Source organism: Bactrocera tryoni, chromosome 5 (assembly GCF_016617805.1).
Source record: "Bactrocera tryoni isolate S06 chromosome 5, CSIRO_BtryS06_freeze2, whole genome shotgun sequence".
In the NCBI taxonomy this organism is placed as follows: domain Eukaryota; kingdom Metazoa; phylum Arthropoda; class Insecta; order Diptera; family Tephritidae; genus Bactrocera; species Bactrocera tryoni.
Genome location: NC_052503.1, coordinates 80,925,867 through 80,943,313, shown reverse-complemented (window position 1 = coordinate 80,943,313; position 17,447 = coordinate 80,925,867). Strand labels below are relative to the sequence as shown.

Below are 17,447 nucleotides of genomic sequence, written 5' to 3'. Positions count from 1 at the left end.
TGGCAACTTTTGTCAAAATACTTTCCACTTTAAAGTTTAAATTTTAACTTTTTTAAATAGGTTTTTTATTTTTATTTTTAGTTTTCTTAAGTCAGTTCAACTTGTGCTGTTGTTTTAACAAATTAATTTTTGACTTTCTTGAAATTTTTGAAAAAATATTAAGCAAGAACCTTGCACAAGCTCGGTGAAGAAGATGTGATGATACTGCAGTGATTAAGCAATTAAAAAAACACTAGGTGGCAACTACGCTGAAAATGAGTTCGGTTTTAAGTCTTTAACAAAATATATTAAGCCAAAATATTTTTTAAGCCTGCTTAACTTGATGCTACGGCAATTATTGTTGCAAAAAAATAACTAGGTGGCAATAATGCTGCAAACTTTAACGATTTTAAGCCATTTTACGCAATATTCTAAGCAGCAATATTTGTTAAGCTGCCTTAGTTTATGTAATGGCAATAATTGTTAGATAAAAGAAAAAAAATTTAAGCAAGTGGCAACTTTGCTCAAAATGCTTGCGATTTTCAGCATTAGCAAGTTTGTAATAATTTTATTATTTTAGCTGTTTTTTTATTAAATATTTATGCAGGCGTTTTAAATAAGTATCGTAACGTATATAAGAGTAAAATAAAACTATCAGCTCTTCGCTTGTAAATTTTTTTAAGTACCTCGATTTAAAGACTTCAATTGCAAGTGCTCTTAGGTAATAAATATGCCCCTCATATTCATAGCACGTTCAAGCATACTTTTTCATTCTTTTCATAAGCACTGCTGACATATTGTCATTTGCATTCACACTTGCACACACATACATACATACATTTACAGTAATTGCGCGCTTGACCGATTTTCCGGCCCTTCAGGTATGAAGTTGTCGCATTTAATTAATTCTTCATACTCGATGGCTTCATTTAAAGTGCGTACATAATGTCAAATTTAAATTTGCAGCAAATATAATATATACATACATATACATATGTATATACAAATATATACACATTAACTTTTTGCATTTATTTATTTAAAAAACAAAAAGCATTTATTTGCCTAACATCGCGCTGCAACAACACGTATGCCACCAGCAAAAAATATGCAAATCAAGTAATTACACACAAAAACATTATTAGCTCATATGTGTATGCATGTGTGTTTGTGTGCGTTATGTAGTTTTCGAGTGTTGGAATTACGCTGCGCAAAAACAACGCTTATTTACATAGCTTGTCACACTCGCCTGCGCCGCGCAGCTTGCTGGCCTGAAATGTGTTTTGCTACAAGCCACAAGTATGTGTTTTCGCTGGCATTAACACACACAAACACATGCACAAACAAAAAGTAATTTAAGTAAATAATTATAATAATAATAATAACACCACAGGCAATTATGATTAAACTACTTTTGCTTAGTTAATTAATAAAATTTATTTAAATTACTTTGGAATTTTTTTGAAACTAAAGAACTAATGTCACAATTTTACATTGCCATCCTTCGGCTACATATCGCTTAACGCATATTTCAACCTACCAAAATTTTAGTAAGTTCCAGCAGCTTTATAAAGGATGAAAAATATTTGCATAAAACTTGCATTTTCAATATATAATTTTGCATCTCAAGCTGTTGAAATGTTGTAGACTGCACGTCTTAGTTACACAGTGTGCGCTGGGGCGTATACGCAACATTTATATACGCCTACCAAAGTTGCAGAGTGACCTGCATAAAATGCGCTCACCTGCAGTTGCATGCTTTGCATTACATTTCGCTGTGTCTCTTGGTATTTGTATTGATTTTCCATGAATGTAAATAAGGTTTGCTGGAGCGCGTGAAAATCAAATGCAAATTGTGTTGCAAAGCGCAAGAAACTAACAAACTTTGAGGCAGTAAACTTTTAATTGACACATTTTTTCGTTGCATTTAGAGATAGATACTTTGTATTAAAGAGAGTTTTCAGAAAAAAATGTTTTGATATTTAAAACTTAAAAGATGTTGCAGGTGGTAAATGTTGTACTGAAATATTTTTTTTAAAGATAGTGAATTATTTGCCGCAACAGGGGAGTAGGTTCGCAAAGTTTACGAAGCGATTAAAGGCTCACTAAACCATTAAAAAGCAGAAAATGTTTTTTGAAAAATGTAATAAACAAGCTGAAAAGTATAAGAATAAGAGCTGCGGAATTCGGAAAAGTAACATTTTCGTATAAGTCTTCATTGAAAATGCCGTCGGAAAAGAAATTTAAGTCAATAGTGAACGCTACAAAGTGAAAAAACTTTAATGCGCCAATTTTAAAGGCTTCGAACTTTGCGGATATTTGTTTTAGGATTTAAATCGATATTTTACATGCCCAGAATCGGTAAATTCGGTAATAAGTATGACCTATTGCCCACTTTCAACGAGCGTTATGGTGAGAACATGTTTTTGAAGTCAAAAAATATCGATTAACTTTAAACAATCGATTGATTGAATATATCGATATTTTTCGATATTACGATAAGTTCGGTAATGAAGTTATCGATATTTGTTGACAACAAAAGATCGATTAGACGACAACATATTTTTTCAAGTAAAAAACATCGATTATTTGTCGACAATCGATCAATTTATCGATTTTCAGTTTTCCAATTTTTTTTCGCTTTTCGATGCGATTTTGGACATTTTTAATTGAAGTAACCGTCGGTCTAGCCAGATCTAACTGCTAAAGATAAATGCCACGGCTATGGAGCTTTCAGGGCGTGAATTACCAATAATTTTAAAATAATCGATTATTGAATAAAATATTAAAATATCTATTTTAATATAAAAAATCTCATATTTACAATTAAATCTATACAATTATGCTTCGATTTCGATTATTTAAATTTGTCGTTTTTGAGTCTATAGAGTCTATTTTATTTTTCGATACGTTTTTTGTCATATCGATAACTTTCAATTACGGCCAAACACAAACCATAAATTCGTTCATCGAGTCATCGGACATTCTAGCGATTTCTAAAAAACGATCAGAAGACGACATATTTCTTTAAGTAAAAAAAATCGATTATTTGCAAACAATCGATTATTTAAATTTATCGATTTTGAGTGTAGTCTTTGCAATTTCGCCTCAACTTTCCTTTAACTTTATTCCTCAGCAATTGTGTTGAGGTTTGCGCGATTTGAATTATCGATAATTTGCCAATAACGATTATCTATCTATGGTCTAATTTATCGATTTTTTAATCTATGCAATTTTGGAAATCTAATTCCGCCTAATCCTTTTTATTTTTTTTCATAATTGTCAACAATCAATTACCGATTATTTAGTTTATCGATTATTTCAGTCAATGCAATTTTAACAAATTAAAACAAAACTAGCTATAGACTACATAGGATTCATCAACCATTCGCCATTAAACTTTTCTCGCCTTTATTTGCATTTCTCAGCGTTCCACCTATTCGTACATATGTACATATATCACAACTGTGATACAATGAGAGGAGTAGAAAAACAACACTTGACAGCATTTTAAAATAAGATACCCAACACAGTCACATACACAACTAGAGCATCGCCGCCCAATTACCGAGAGCGCAATGGTAGCTTAGTACAAATGTGGATCAAGTTGAGCCCCCAGACATTAGCAGGAGATTGTGTAAAGGCAGAGTGGGCAAAATGGGAACTGGAAAGCCAACTCATACACACGCTCTTGCATATTTTTGTGTATAAACAATAAAGATAAGAGAATAGGGCTGCTAAATTTATGTTAGCCCTGCAAAATGCTTAAGGGCTCTAAGAAGTACACACGCCATCACATACTCATACATACCCATATAGTAAGTAGGTGTGCTTACTATGCTGAGTGTGTGCTCGAGCACATTTCTTACCGTTGAACGGTACAATTGAGAAGTCGGTCACAGAGATTCGAAAATTGTCACCCTCCTTGTTGCTAAGTTTATGCGCTACCAAGAAATGCAGTAAACAAATGAGAAAAAGTTGTGTATGCTGCATTGCCTCAGGTCGCTTAGCCTGCTTCGGAGCACACGTAGACGCAACCAAGTAGGAGCATATAAATATAAATAGCGGATAACTTAGTTTCGCACAGACACTGCTTGACTCCTCGTAACTCCTACTTCACTTATGCAGACCAATTAAGTTGGCTATGCAGCACAAGCAGCACTTTTGCTGGCTAATGCAAGCGCTTCAAAGTTGCAACTTCCTCTGGGCGCTGTGCGTTGAGAAATCACTACAACCCTACACACTCGACGCACACGCACACGACCAAAACTCAATTGCCGCTGGTGACCACAGATGCAAATCGAGTTTGCGGCTGCGAGAGTTGCTACAACTGCTGCTATTTATATACTCGCGTTTCTACGCGCAAAGACAATTAAGTATGTGTGATGGTGCAAAAATAATGAGAGGGCAACTCTGTAAAAGGGAAATTGCATAAAAGCGAAGGAATTAAATGAGCTGAGATTTACGTTGTATTTTTAGTAGCTCTCAGACACATCATGCGCGCTTATACCGTTGCTAATGAAGCACTTAAATGAAGGGCAGACAAGGCGTATGAGTGATATTTGTTACATTAAATTTTTCAACCAAAGAAGTTGAGCATATTGTACAAAGTTAACAGCAAAATTGTAATTAATTTAATTCTAATTCGAATAGATTCTCACTTCCAATCTTCTTTTCTTTCCTTTTAGGTGCAGCCCATATTATTTTCTTTTAGATTCCTTAAAAGCACTTGATTTTGAACGGCCAGTTTGTATGGCAGCTATACGTTATAGTGGTCCGATCTGAATAAAAGATATTGTAGGGTTGGCTTGAAAAACAATGTACGCCAAATATCTGATGAAATGCAAAAGTTTCCCATATAAGCACTTGATTCTGATCGTTCAGTTTGTACGGCAGCTTTATGCTATAATGGTACGATATCGGCGGTTCCGACAAATGGGCAGCTTTTTGGGGTAAAAAGGACGTGTGCCAAATTTCAGATGGATATCTCAAAAACTGAGGGACTATTTCGCGTATATACAGACAGACGGGCATGACTAAGTCGACTCAGCCCCATTGTTTAAAAACCGATTTTATTTATTTCGATCTAAAATTTTGTCTCAACTTTCCTTCATTTTAATCTGTAATTCAATGTAGTTACACATTTGGCATCAAAAATAATTTCAAACGCCTTACTCTTTCTTGCAGTGCATATACGTAACCTATGAGCAAGTTTAAATAAAATGCTGTGTTAATATTTTCAATGTTTTGAATGCTTTTTGCTGATTTAACTAACTGCTATACTTTTATATTTTCTAAACTTTTCGGACGCCAACGCAGCCTCTGCGCAAAACTCACTTATTTAAATGTATTACACAACTCTCGGTTTAATCACACAAATGTCATATTTTCGCACATCACAGCATAGAAACTGCTTTGCATGCGCTACAATTGCACACAATTCCAGCCAGCTATTTGAAACATTTCTATCATTTCTTGTCGCTGCCACATACACTTGACTCATACTTCGCCCAGCTTTTGTCCACACCGCCACCATTCTTTGCATGCAGTTCAAGTGCTCATTGTGTGTGTATTATTGCTGCTGCTTGTTGTCCGCTCTTAGCGTGCTTATATATGCTTTAAATGATTCACAGCAAGAACTAATAGCAAGCGCCAGCAGCCAAGCAGCCAGCAGCATTATGCCTCAAGTATTTGTTGTATATATTACACATATGCATGTCTGTGGTGATTATGTGCGCAAAGTGGTGCTTACTATCAAAAGCTGTTCTACACCCTATACATGAACATATTATATAAACAGAAATATGCTATGACAGCACTCATACGCCCCGTCGTCCGCGCTGCTTTTTTCTACCTACAATTCTCCCACACTTTTTAGTTGATTTTTTACATTGGTGTGCGTTTTTTTTTTAACTTTTGTTATTTTTGGTGTTGTTTGCTTACTCGCTTAGCAACCGCAAGCATGAACAAGTATTTCTTGCAATATTTTTGTGTGACAAATATATTTCTTTAATTCCAATTTTGGTCACAATTTTATATTTCAGCTGTCATGCTTTGTTTATGCAATCGCTTTTAATATTTGTACATTTTTTTCAATATGATTGTTTATAAATTTTTCTACAGTCACAGCTTTCAAAAGGCGTTACATCGTTAACTCATGCTTATATTCTACTCTTATTACTTTTAGTACTGTAGAAGGACAGCTTCCGTTTCCCAGCTAAAGTTCCATTAGTGTTTGATAATGACCAAGTATTTATTTTTATTATTTCCCATTTTTGTTTATTTTAGTGCAATTCGACTCGAATGGCAGTCGTTTTCATAATGTTGATTAGAAATGCAGATCTGCCCTTCTCTCAGTTGAGCTTTTTCTCTGCAGAGACGATATTACTTTTGTGAGGATTCACCTGGAGTATTATCATCTCTCGGCTTTGGACCATAAGAATGCTGCTTAGGGATATCAAAATGTACCCAGAGGTTTTTCACCTTCTCTCTGACGTTTCAATTGTCTAAGTAGTCCCTCAGTTGCCATACAAATGAACGATCGGAGTCAACATGACGAGAAATGTTCTCGAAATTTGGTATTGGTTATTGTCCAAGGCAAAGGTGAAATTTCTGAGGAAATTCTTCAGATCGAGTGACTATAGCATATAGCTGCCATACAAACGATTTATTTTCACTCATTCCACCATGTATTTTAATATCCTATAAAAAAAAAACATAAATAATTTCTAAAACGCTTAACAAATTTTCCATACCATTGGCAACAAACTACAAAATTCATTAACACAATCTGTGGTTAAGACTTTGCTGCTGCAAGTACACAAGTATTTATAAATTCATGTTTAATAGTTTCAAAGCATGACTTAATCTCTATCGAAATAGCAAGCATTTGCTTAAGCCAAATGGCTGTATAGCACACAAACACACATATATGTATATGTATTTGTTCGAAAGTGCATAAATTTATGAAAATTGCAATTTGATTGTAAGTGCAAATTCAGCAAATTGAGTTATTAACCGACTTTTAATCCACTATCATAAAGTAGAGCAGCCAAACTTTTGTCACGAAGTTTATTTCATTTTATTTTGCTGTTGTTATATTGTTGTGTATTTGCTGATTTTAAACGAAACGAAGAGTACACAAGTTACAATCGTTTATATATATGTATACATTTATATATATATAAATTTATGCATTTAATTACTTAAATAATCGATATATAAATGCTGCGGCCACTGCATTACGCAATATTATTGCGTTTTATTGCATGATTATTGAGAGCATTATTTAAAACTTCGTGGAAGTTACGAGCATAATGTTGGCATTACACTATTTACGGTTAAAACTGGAAATTTATGATTAGTATGAATTTAACAAATAATTCAATATTTGAAATTTGATTTATCATTATCAATTTTATTATTAAAATCTAATTACAACATTCCAATTTGCCGAATTGTACATCAATTAAAATTTTTGGAAATAACAAAATCAAAAGTTTAATTTTATTGATAAATTTAAAAAAATCGATAGCATCAAAGTCGATATAAAAATCTGATTGCAAAATTTGAATTGAAATTCGCAATGTAGTAAATTAATTAAAAATTTTGAAAATCACAAAATCGAAATGTATCGAAAATTTTAAGAAATATCGAAAATTTAAAAATTAAATTTTACAACAATTAAAATCCGAAAGAAGCGTAAATAAAAAATTTTAATTTATCGAAATTTTCAAAAAATATCGATAATTTAAAAAAATCGATAACTTCAAAAACGATATAGAAATCAGAGTGCAACATTTGAATTGACATTTACAAAATTGTATAATTTAAATTTTGGAAATAACAACATCAAAAATCTAAATACATCGATACATTTAAAAAATATCGATAACTTACAAATCGTTATAAAAACTTAATTAAAACATTTGAATGGACACTTGCAAAAATTTATATCAATTAAAATCTACGAAAAACAAAAATTACAAAAAAAATAAATTTGACGAATGCTTTCAAAAACATCGATAAATTACAAAAATATCGATAAATTTAAAATTTTGGTAACTTAAAAATCGATACATCTGAACTGCTACCCTAAGTCTCGATAACGACAGATCACATTAAGTTTTTGATCTTTGAGAAAAGTTTTCGAAAAAGAAAATTTCAGACTTAATCTTACAGTCTAATAAATTTTTATTGCATATGCTGTTGTTTCAATAAGTGGTTCTACTTATAATTTTCGGATTCTAAACATCAAAGTTATAGAAAAATTTTAAGAATAATTAAAGTGCAAAATCTCTTTAACATTAACATCTTTTCAACTCAACCAACTTAGCTCAACTTTGTTAGGATCTTTCTACCAAAAGGAAAACATCAAATTAAAATACTTCTCCGTTTCCATTCATCATCATCTCACTACAAGAAATATTGTGCTATGACACTATTTACCTTTGTCTTAAAGCCAATAAATTGTTGCTATTTACCATGTCTGGGCAATTAATCATTTTGCAACAGCTTAATGGCAGCAGGCTAGCTGGATAGGCGCCAATAACAAGATTGAGGTTAACCATAAGGGACACTATCGATGAACTAATCAATTAAAGTTAATTTATACACATGAAGAGACAGAGGATAACAAGGGGCTTACACTTACACGTATACTAACGAAAGGCAAGGGTATATAGCTGTGTCGAAATATCGAATAGTTGACAGCAAAATCGCAGCGCATAAATAACCACAATGCATTTCGATTTTACGTGAAATTATGTAAATTGCTTCATGTCTGTGTGACTTCAAATTCTCAGCAAAACATTTCGCGCTTTCTGTAGAAAATTAAACAGGAACTTCAGCTATAAGCTGCCTGTCTCCACACATCATCAATAACTTATATAATTAAGTGCATACGACATAAAAGAACGCTGCGGCAGCCGAGAACGAAGTAGTCGCACCTTTCCCATATGGTCCTTCGTTCGCCACTCGCCACAAGCATGGCATATGACAGCCTTCCCCGGGTATATATAACTCATTTAGGCATTTACATATTGACAAACACGCTCTGGTGGGCACGAATATCCGGCCTGACCTGGCAGGCTCAACGCTCAACTACGTGTAAGTCATCTTTAGTCCATCACTCCAGCTGTCAGCCTGTCATATGCAGCAGAACACCACATATACATACATACCACATGCACATATATAAAAAGAAAATGTATGAAAGAGCTGAAATTGGTGGAAATACAAACCGAGTTTTTCGCTTGGTCAGCCATTGAGGCATGGAAACAGTCACTTTTTTAATTTTTGAAGCTCAAGTGGCTTTGCATTTAACAGTTTCAGCTCAACGCTGAGTTCGTGGGCTTGCGGTCAAGAGTTGAGTTGTAGTCAGCAAAGCGGTGGATAGTGAAGTTGAAAGTTGTTGTTTTCTACAGAAAATTGAGCCAAAACATTTTCAGATGTCAACATGAGTTAAGTGCTTTAGCTAAGCAAGAGGGTTCAGAAAATTTATAAGTACAGCGACAAATAACAAAAAAAAAAATCAAAAATATACATTTTCGATAAATTTCAAAAATATTGATTACTTAAAAATCGATAATTGTAATACACCTTATACAAAATATCGAAAAACTGTTTTCGACCTAATCGTACAAATACCACAAATTTATCGATAAAATAAAAACAAAATATCCGAATTTTCGATAAATTTAAAAAATATCGATAACTTAAAAATCGATAGGTGTAATACACCTCACACAAGAAAATCCAAAAACTGTTATCGTCCTAATCGAACAAGTACTACTAAGTTATCGAGAAAATATAAAATCAATAATCGAAATTTTCGATAAATTGCAAATCGAAATCTACTGACAATTATCAAAACTGTCCATGATAAGCAAGTGTTTATTTACTTAAAAAATTATAATATTGCAGAATTATATCGTAAAATTACACCTTACAGAAAAATATCGATAAATATTATCTACCAAAAGAAAACAAAAATTGAAATACACCGATTGAAAAATGTCGATAAAATAATCTCGATTAAACACAAATTACTAATAAATTTTTTATGTAGATTAACGTTAAAAATTAATTTAAACAAAAATTTATCGCTTACCTGATGAAAAATATCGAACAAATTTATCGATTAATTTAAAAATATACTAAAAATTTTTTTAAGCACATTTACATAAAGATATAAAATAAATAAAAAGTTGCCGATAAATTACTTACTGAAAAATATCGATAAAATTTATCGCTAAAGAGAAAATTACAATACCCCTAACTGAAAAATCGACCAAATGGTTTTTCATCATATATATTTAATTCAACAAAATAAAATATTTTATGTTTGTATGAATCAGAAACAGCAAAAATACTATTTTAAGCAACAATCGTACATACAAACATCTCCTGTCATCATTCATTTTACAGCCGCCCCACACGCAGCTCTGCCACTCGCTTGGTTTGCGGTTTGTTCAACTTCCCTCAAATTAACTTAACGCGCTCTCATTGAGCAAGAATCACGCAGAACTACGCGCGAATTTCCCCAAATGCCGTTAGCTTATATTTTCCAAACTTGCAAAGCCTTTTCTGAAATGCACTTTTGAACATAACACGAACACTATGTTGTTTTGCCAACTGTATGCGCGACTAAAAATTCAGTTATTTTTGTATTACTCACAGCGTGGAAGCGCAGCCTTCGCCTGGCGCTAGTTATACACAGTTTGACTGCGTCAAAAGTTTTCATATTTCACCCTCAATTTGATGCTGCACGGCTGACTAGCTTGCTGGTTGTCTGTTGTTTTTTTTTTTCTTTTTTCTTTGGAGCGCTTCATCTCATTTTCCTTTGCTTATACAAACTCACACACACACACACACATAAAACTGTGAAGTCCCTCCTCTGTAGCGCTATAATAATTTTCTCATCACTGACAAAGTTCAAGTTTTCATTTTCACTTGACACACCCCGCCCGGGCGACTGCAACGCCTTGCCGTCTCACCCACCCACGTGCTTGACGTAATTTAATTTTGTCTGGCTGGAAAAAAGTTTTCATGTTGTATTTTTATCAATGTTATTAACATTTTTGCGCTTCACATTGCTGTTGTTGTTGTTTTCATTGTCGTTGTTATTATTGCTGTGCGAGTAGTTATTCAACTAGTTATTGCTTATATAGTCGCTGCAATTGTTGTAGTCTCATTTGTTTTTATTTGCGCGCTGCGACCCCCGCGTCCCGCTCAACATGTTTCTAGTGATTTTCAGCGCTTGTGCTTGTGCTCGTCATGTTACCCAAAAATAATTACCAACAACTTTTGCTTAACTCATTATGTTACCCTTGTGTCGTTTTAACACCCCCTGCAATTTATGAGCGTACAATAGAGTGAACTTTTGTTGTTGTTGTTTTCGTTATTGTAGTTGCTCAAATAAGCACTTTGTGCGCCAAATTTATATTTCACTTTGACTTTTTGTCATGAAATTTGTGCAAGGATAATTATGATCCTTATGTATGCATACATGTATATATGAATATACATATATATGTGTGTGTGTGTGCGAGCAAATGCTTGCTTTGAGTTTGAAGAGTCTGTAATGTAATTGTCATCACTTTATGTGCTGCAACAAGAGATTGGAGTGGTTGCTTTTAAATACGATTTTCGTTTTAGTTGCGTGGCTTTAAGACGCTCTGGTGAAAGCCCGCTCAAGGCTTTTTGATGTTCTGAAAAGTAGACGACTCAGCTTAATATTTTCCTCCACGAACCTTGTTTTTTGCAATTCGACTTTGTTACGACCCAATAATTCGGCATGGCATAGAACTTTTATCCTGTGACACACAGAAAACGTTGGTCAACACCTTTATGGATGAAAGCACGGCCTTCGCCTGCTTTGGTGTAGGTTCGTCGGCTGAAAGCCATCGTGGCTACATGTTTCATCAAAATTTAAGAAACGGCGTTGAAACCGTCAGAAGACGAGTTAAGCATCTCCAGAAAGGTCGCTTGCTGTCTTGTGTGAGCATATACAGCAACTATTAGACTGAGAGGTTTCTCATGACCAAAATATTATACAATATATGACCCACACCATCTTTTGAGATGCCTACTGCCTCAGCTATCTCACAAACTTACAATTTGTCAACAAGAGGTCTTAGATTGGATCGATTTATTTTTTGCAAAAGGCTTAGAGACTCACAAATCACAATTATTCAAACACAGAAAAATAAGAAGAAGAAATGCCAACAATTGTCACAACGATCGGCGAGGTCGTTACCTTTTGGACAATATAAAGTTTCCAGGTCAGAGAGATGAAAGTATTCAGCTGAGTTGAATATAAAATGGCGCTTATAAGATTTTTATGACTTTGTGACTTTCTTTGGACCCAGGAGTTTGGACAGAGGTGCTCTCTAGCAGTCAAAGTGGAATTATTCGCGACTTCAGGAGAAATCAGCTTATTTTTATAAACTCTTCTGACCTAAGAGAGATCAAGCTAAGCGTCTACTTAATCAAAAAGTTTTCACTTTCCGAAATTCAATGAACTGTGATTTAGTTTCAGAGATCTAGATCGCATAAGGTAGGAAGGTGGAAAGAGTGGCTGTCTCACGACGCACATAGATCTTTATGGACCTCCCATTGTAATACCGTCCTCATCTCTGAGCAACCAGCTCATTAGTTCGAAATGTTTTATCTGTGCAGCCACCGAGACGTCGTCCCGGAACCCATTGCAGGTTTATCGTGAAATAGCAGATTAGATCCACCAAGAGATCAAAGCATTAATAACATTAAGTTTCTATCTAAGTAAATATATACAATTCTTACTAAAGTACTGTTTTTACAACAAAATTAAAAAAAAAAAAATTCATATAAACTTGCGTTCTTCTTCTTCCAGATGCCATAACATGGGCTATTCCTCTGAGGCTGCCAAAACGAGGACACAACGCAGCAACAACGCCAACAAACAGGAAAGCAATAAAACTAGCCCAATTCGTGATACCGAAAACAATAACAGCAAAAACAACTGTTGTGACAACAACTCGTATAAAAGTAACGACAGAAGACATTCGCGTTTATTGAGTTCAGAGGTGATCTGTCAAAGCAACGCCGTTAGCGACGAGCAGGCGACAAGCACAAAAGGGACTAAGTGCCGACGACAGACAAACAACACAACGCGAGATATAGCAATCAAAAAGACACAAAAGCGACACACGTCGGTAGGGGAAGACGAGGCAGAAGGAAGCGGCGTCGAAGCGGAAGATACTGAAAAGCAAATACAAATTGAGCGCAACCACTGCGAGGGCGTTGAGGCGGAAGCGGTTGCGGTCGGGCCTGAAGAAACGCAGCGTACAGACGGCGCGTGTTGTAAATCGAGTGCGACTTTTGTAGTTAATTGCACAGTAGCGACAGACGCCAACAATAAGAACAAAGAAAACAACAAGAACAACAACAGAGCTACAGTCGGCACTTGTGCAAACTTTCACCGCGCGAAGGACGGAAATAATAATTGTTGCTACCGACAGCTATCGCGCGAACAACTGCCACAGACGCGTGTCGCACTGCCGCCACAAGCGGAAGCCGCGCAACAGCAGCCAACACAAACGCAAGCGCCACACGAAAATAAGTTGAGGCACAATGCAAGCGCTAATTTGTCGCCGCCAACGGAAACGGCCGCGCGGACGACTGCGTCTGCCAGCGTACGCTCTGGCGCCAAGGCTCTAGCAGCACGCGGCGGCGACAAGCAATGTCTGCAAGAATTGCTGCAGCATGCATGTAGCGCGCTAACCGAGCGCCTTGGCTGTCTGCGTGATAATTTGGGGTTTTACATGACAAACGATGAGTTGGAAGGACGCGCCGCGGTAGGGAGTAAAGCGCTAGGCGCCCGCATGTGGACACAAGCGGAGCGGCAGGTATGCCGCAAGCAGTGTAACCAAGCACAGAAGCCGCGAAAGCTTTTACAGAGTAAGTGTCAACCACTGCAAATGGCATATAAGCGCGGACGCAATGAGTCACAACTTGTCGAACAGCAACAACAAAAACCAAAGCAACGAACTGTTGAGCGACACCAAGCGAAGCAGCAGCAACAACAGCCGCAGCGGCCAGAACTGAAAGCCCCCTTAGCAGCGCAGCGGAATGCGCTGACATACTGCCACCACCAAAAACAAAAACAACAGCTGCAACAACACGATCACAAACAGCAGCAAGCGCAGTTGCAGCAACAACGCGCGGCCAATAGTAAAAACCAAAATAATCAACCACAGCAACAGCAACACCATTCCCCACAACAAAGACAGCAACAACCGGAATTGTTGCCGGCACAAAAGAAGTCACAACAACCACAACAACAACAACAAGAGCAACAGCAGCAACAACAGAAGCAGCGGCATCGCTTGCGTCGCGGCATACAGACGGTGGCCGCTGCCGCTTACGGCGCCTTCAGCTACATCGGTCACAACTACTATCATCTGCTGGGCAACTCGATTAGTTTCTATGCCGCCTCCAGCGTTATACTGGTTCTCTGCTATTTGACGACAACAACAGCGGCGGCGCACTCGCCCGACAAGGCGCCATTCGATAAGCATCCCATGTAAGTAGCGCGCAGACCCGTCTTCGGCAGTGGGTTACAGTGTGGGGGAGTGAAGGGGCGTAGGAGTTAGCAAAGCGTTTGTTGTAATGCGGAGCGCACGAGCTCACACTCACATACGCACGGAATATTGAAATTTACACATACGCACACACATACACATGGATATTGACGTTATACACACACATAAGCACACACAGTTACTTTAACAGTATCTAATATAAGTAGCGTTGTAATATCATTTTAACTACTCTCTAACGCCTAAATGTGCACTTCACTCGGCACTCTCAACTCCTCCCACAGACATTGCGTAAGCGGCACCACTTGGTTTTACAGTTGTTCATTACTTTTTAGTTACAATTTTAGAATTTTATTATTAATTTTTTAATTAATTAATTTTAATTTTTTTCTAACTTTTTTTAAACTCATTTCTACTTTGTTTTTTTTTTTTTATTTTTTACATAAATTCCTTACTTAATTCGGCCCACTTAAGTATACACTTAATAAATTAATTTATAGCTAGTACCAAAAAAATCAGCATTCGCGTAGTCTTATAATTAAAATTAGTTAAACAAAATATTTCTTAAACTTTTGGTTTTATGTACTTTTTCTTTTGATTTTTTCTTTCTTGCAGTCAAAGCATCGATTGGTCAAAGTAAGTGCGCTATTCCCGAAACAAACAATCAGAAAGTTAAAATTACGCTTAATATTTAAAAGCATTACGAATTAATTGAATTGAGATAACAACAAATTAACGCTTCAAATGTTAAAGCAAAATTGCGCATTTAACGCCAAATTAAATAATTGAAAATAAAAATTTATTTTGTTATCATTTTTAAACCAATGCGGCGCTTACAGCCTACTAAACCGAAACATACTCCTTGTTAAAAAAAGTTTAATTTTTGTTCGTTTTGTTTAGCGCCTAAATGTAGACTAAATTGTTTCTCATATAAACCAACGCCTAAATGTATATTTTATGCTCCCAAAAAAAAAGTTTATTAATTAACGCCTGAATGTAGACTTCATTGTCTGCAAAACTTGTATACTAAACAAATTTGCATGCTAATTTTCAATGTTTCCTTTACAGTGTTGATTTGAGTACTTTATGTTATTGAAAAATACAGTTATATCCAAGCTTAAATAACATTGGCTAAACCATGGTAACTTTAGTTTTGTAAAATCAAAAATTTGCAAGTACTAAGTTCAGCGAAATTTCATACACATATAATACATATTGAAGCTTAGAAGAAATTTTGCAAATCGCTTACTACAAATACTGTTTCCAATTTCTCATAATTTACAGTTTTGAGTATATGGTTCGTCATATAATTACAAAATCAAACATATGTATAATGCTTAAGGATCCCTGTACAGTTTATAGTTTGTCTAAATAGTTCAAAATTAGTCCATTTCGCAGGCGCTTTCGATGTATTAGCATATTTTTTTTTATATAAGCCAGCCTGTAAATAAATAAATTGTGTATGTCTTGTTATAACTTTTCGCGCTCGTTCCAACGTTAAATACGAAGTTTTGGCTTTCCGGTGTTTATCTTGTATGCCAAAGTATGTAAAATACTTAGCTAATTGATCAAAAAAATACAAAAACATATATATAAACTTAGTTAAATGAAATTTCTTGTAACTTAAAATCCAATACACAAACAAAAACAAACAAACGCTCGTATAATTTTAATTGGACGCAGTTCTCATCGTTTCCATGGATGTGGGCGACGTAATTGCGCGCTTAAGTAAGTAGCTGTAGACAATCATAGCATACAAAAGCATACAATAACTGCTTCGCCAAACGCTTTTCGATAAAGAAAAATTGTTTTTTTTTTCAGCAAATGAAATTATTATTTCTTTCATCTGAACTGCTTTCAGCGCAATCACTTGTAAATGCTGCTATTCGTTTTTTGCTTAGAAAAATTATTTGAAAGGCTTTTAGAGTTTACAAGAGAGCTACTTTGAAATAAAAATTTCAAACTAGGTATACGGAAGATCATTTTCGCATTGCTGTACAAATATTTGATTGATTTTTAGTCCATGTTAAGGCAGACTTCATTGTTTATATTTAGATCTACAAACTAAGAAGATTCTCCACAAAGTTATAATATCAATTGTTTTACAAGTATATATATTTGAAATTTTTGAATAATATAGTATTGTGGCTTTGGGATCTAAGACCTTAAGAAGCTAATTTTCTGGAACCAAAATTGATTCTAGTAACCTCATACGGTATATTTATTGACTAATACATCTTAAAACATTTATTTAGATACATTTTCTGAGCATTACTTCAAATCAGATTCTCGAGATATTATCACCCTACTAGAATAACTTTAAATTCCATTTAAATGCAACTATGGACGATACTCTAACAACTCTATAGTCTTTCCGCCCTGGAGTTAATTAATCAATTAGCCGAACTTTGCTCGATTAAAGCGCTCATTTAGATCGATTTACTATACAAAAAAATGTTATTTTACTACATTAATTCTTAATCAAATTGAAATCGAGCTGAAACTGTAATGCAAGTCCGCAGGTTGTTGTCTTGGCTGAAATTTCAGCTGTGTTTAACTCTGCAGGTTGTTGCCTAGGCTGTAAATTTGGTTGTGAGCATTGAGAAAATAGCAATGAGCTGATGAATTTTAATCATTAAAAAAAATACCGAATGAAGAAGGTATGTTAATTGGTAATCGAGCAAAAATGTGTGTAAGAACACCCAATACTATTTAGAGCTCATACTTGTACTTGTAGAGCCATTCTTAGAGGAGTCTTTCTTAAAAATTTCGTTGCTCTATCACACTTCTGGCTACCCATACTACCGAAAAGTGACACCAAAGTGAAGAAAAAGTAAAATAAGTAACATCACAGCTGGAAATCAATGCACTTCCTACACCACATTA

The 17,447-nt window shown here is 35.1% G+C and overlaps 1 protein-coding gene across 5 annotated transcripts in view; it reads left to right on the top strand.

The window, feature by feature from the left end:
* Positions 1 to 17,447, top strand: part of LOC120779177 — a 107,579-nt gene that overhangs the window by 56,592 nt on the left and 33,540 nt on the right. For 2 of the 5 annotated variants that reach the window (XM_040111417.1, XM_040111416.1), the window contains exons 4-5: positions 12,854 to 14,545; positions 15,177 to 15,197. In XM_040111417.1, coding sequence (XP_039967351.1) covers positions 12,864 to 14,545; positions 15,177 to 15,197 — 1,703 coding nt within the window. In that variant the 5' untranslated portion in view covers positions 12,854 to 12,863. Of the gene's footprint in view, positions 1 to 12,853; positions 14,546 to 15,176; positions 15,198 to 16,244; positions 16,290 to 17,447 lie in introns of all 5 variants that reach the window. The other 3 variants (XM_040111419.1, XM_040111418.1, XM_040111415.1) reach the window with 2 other exon arrangements.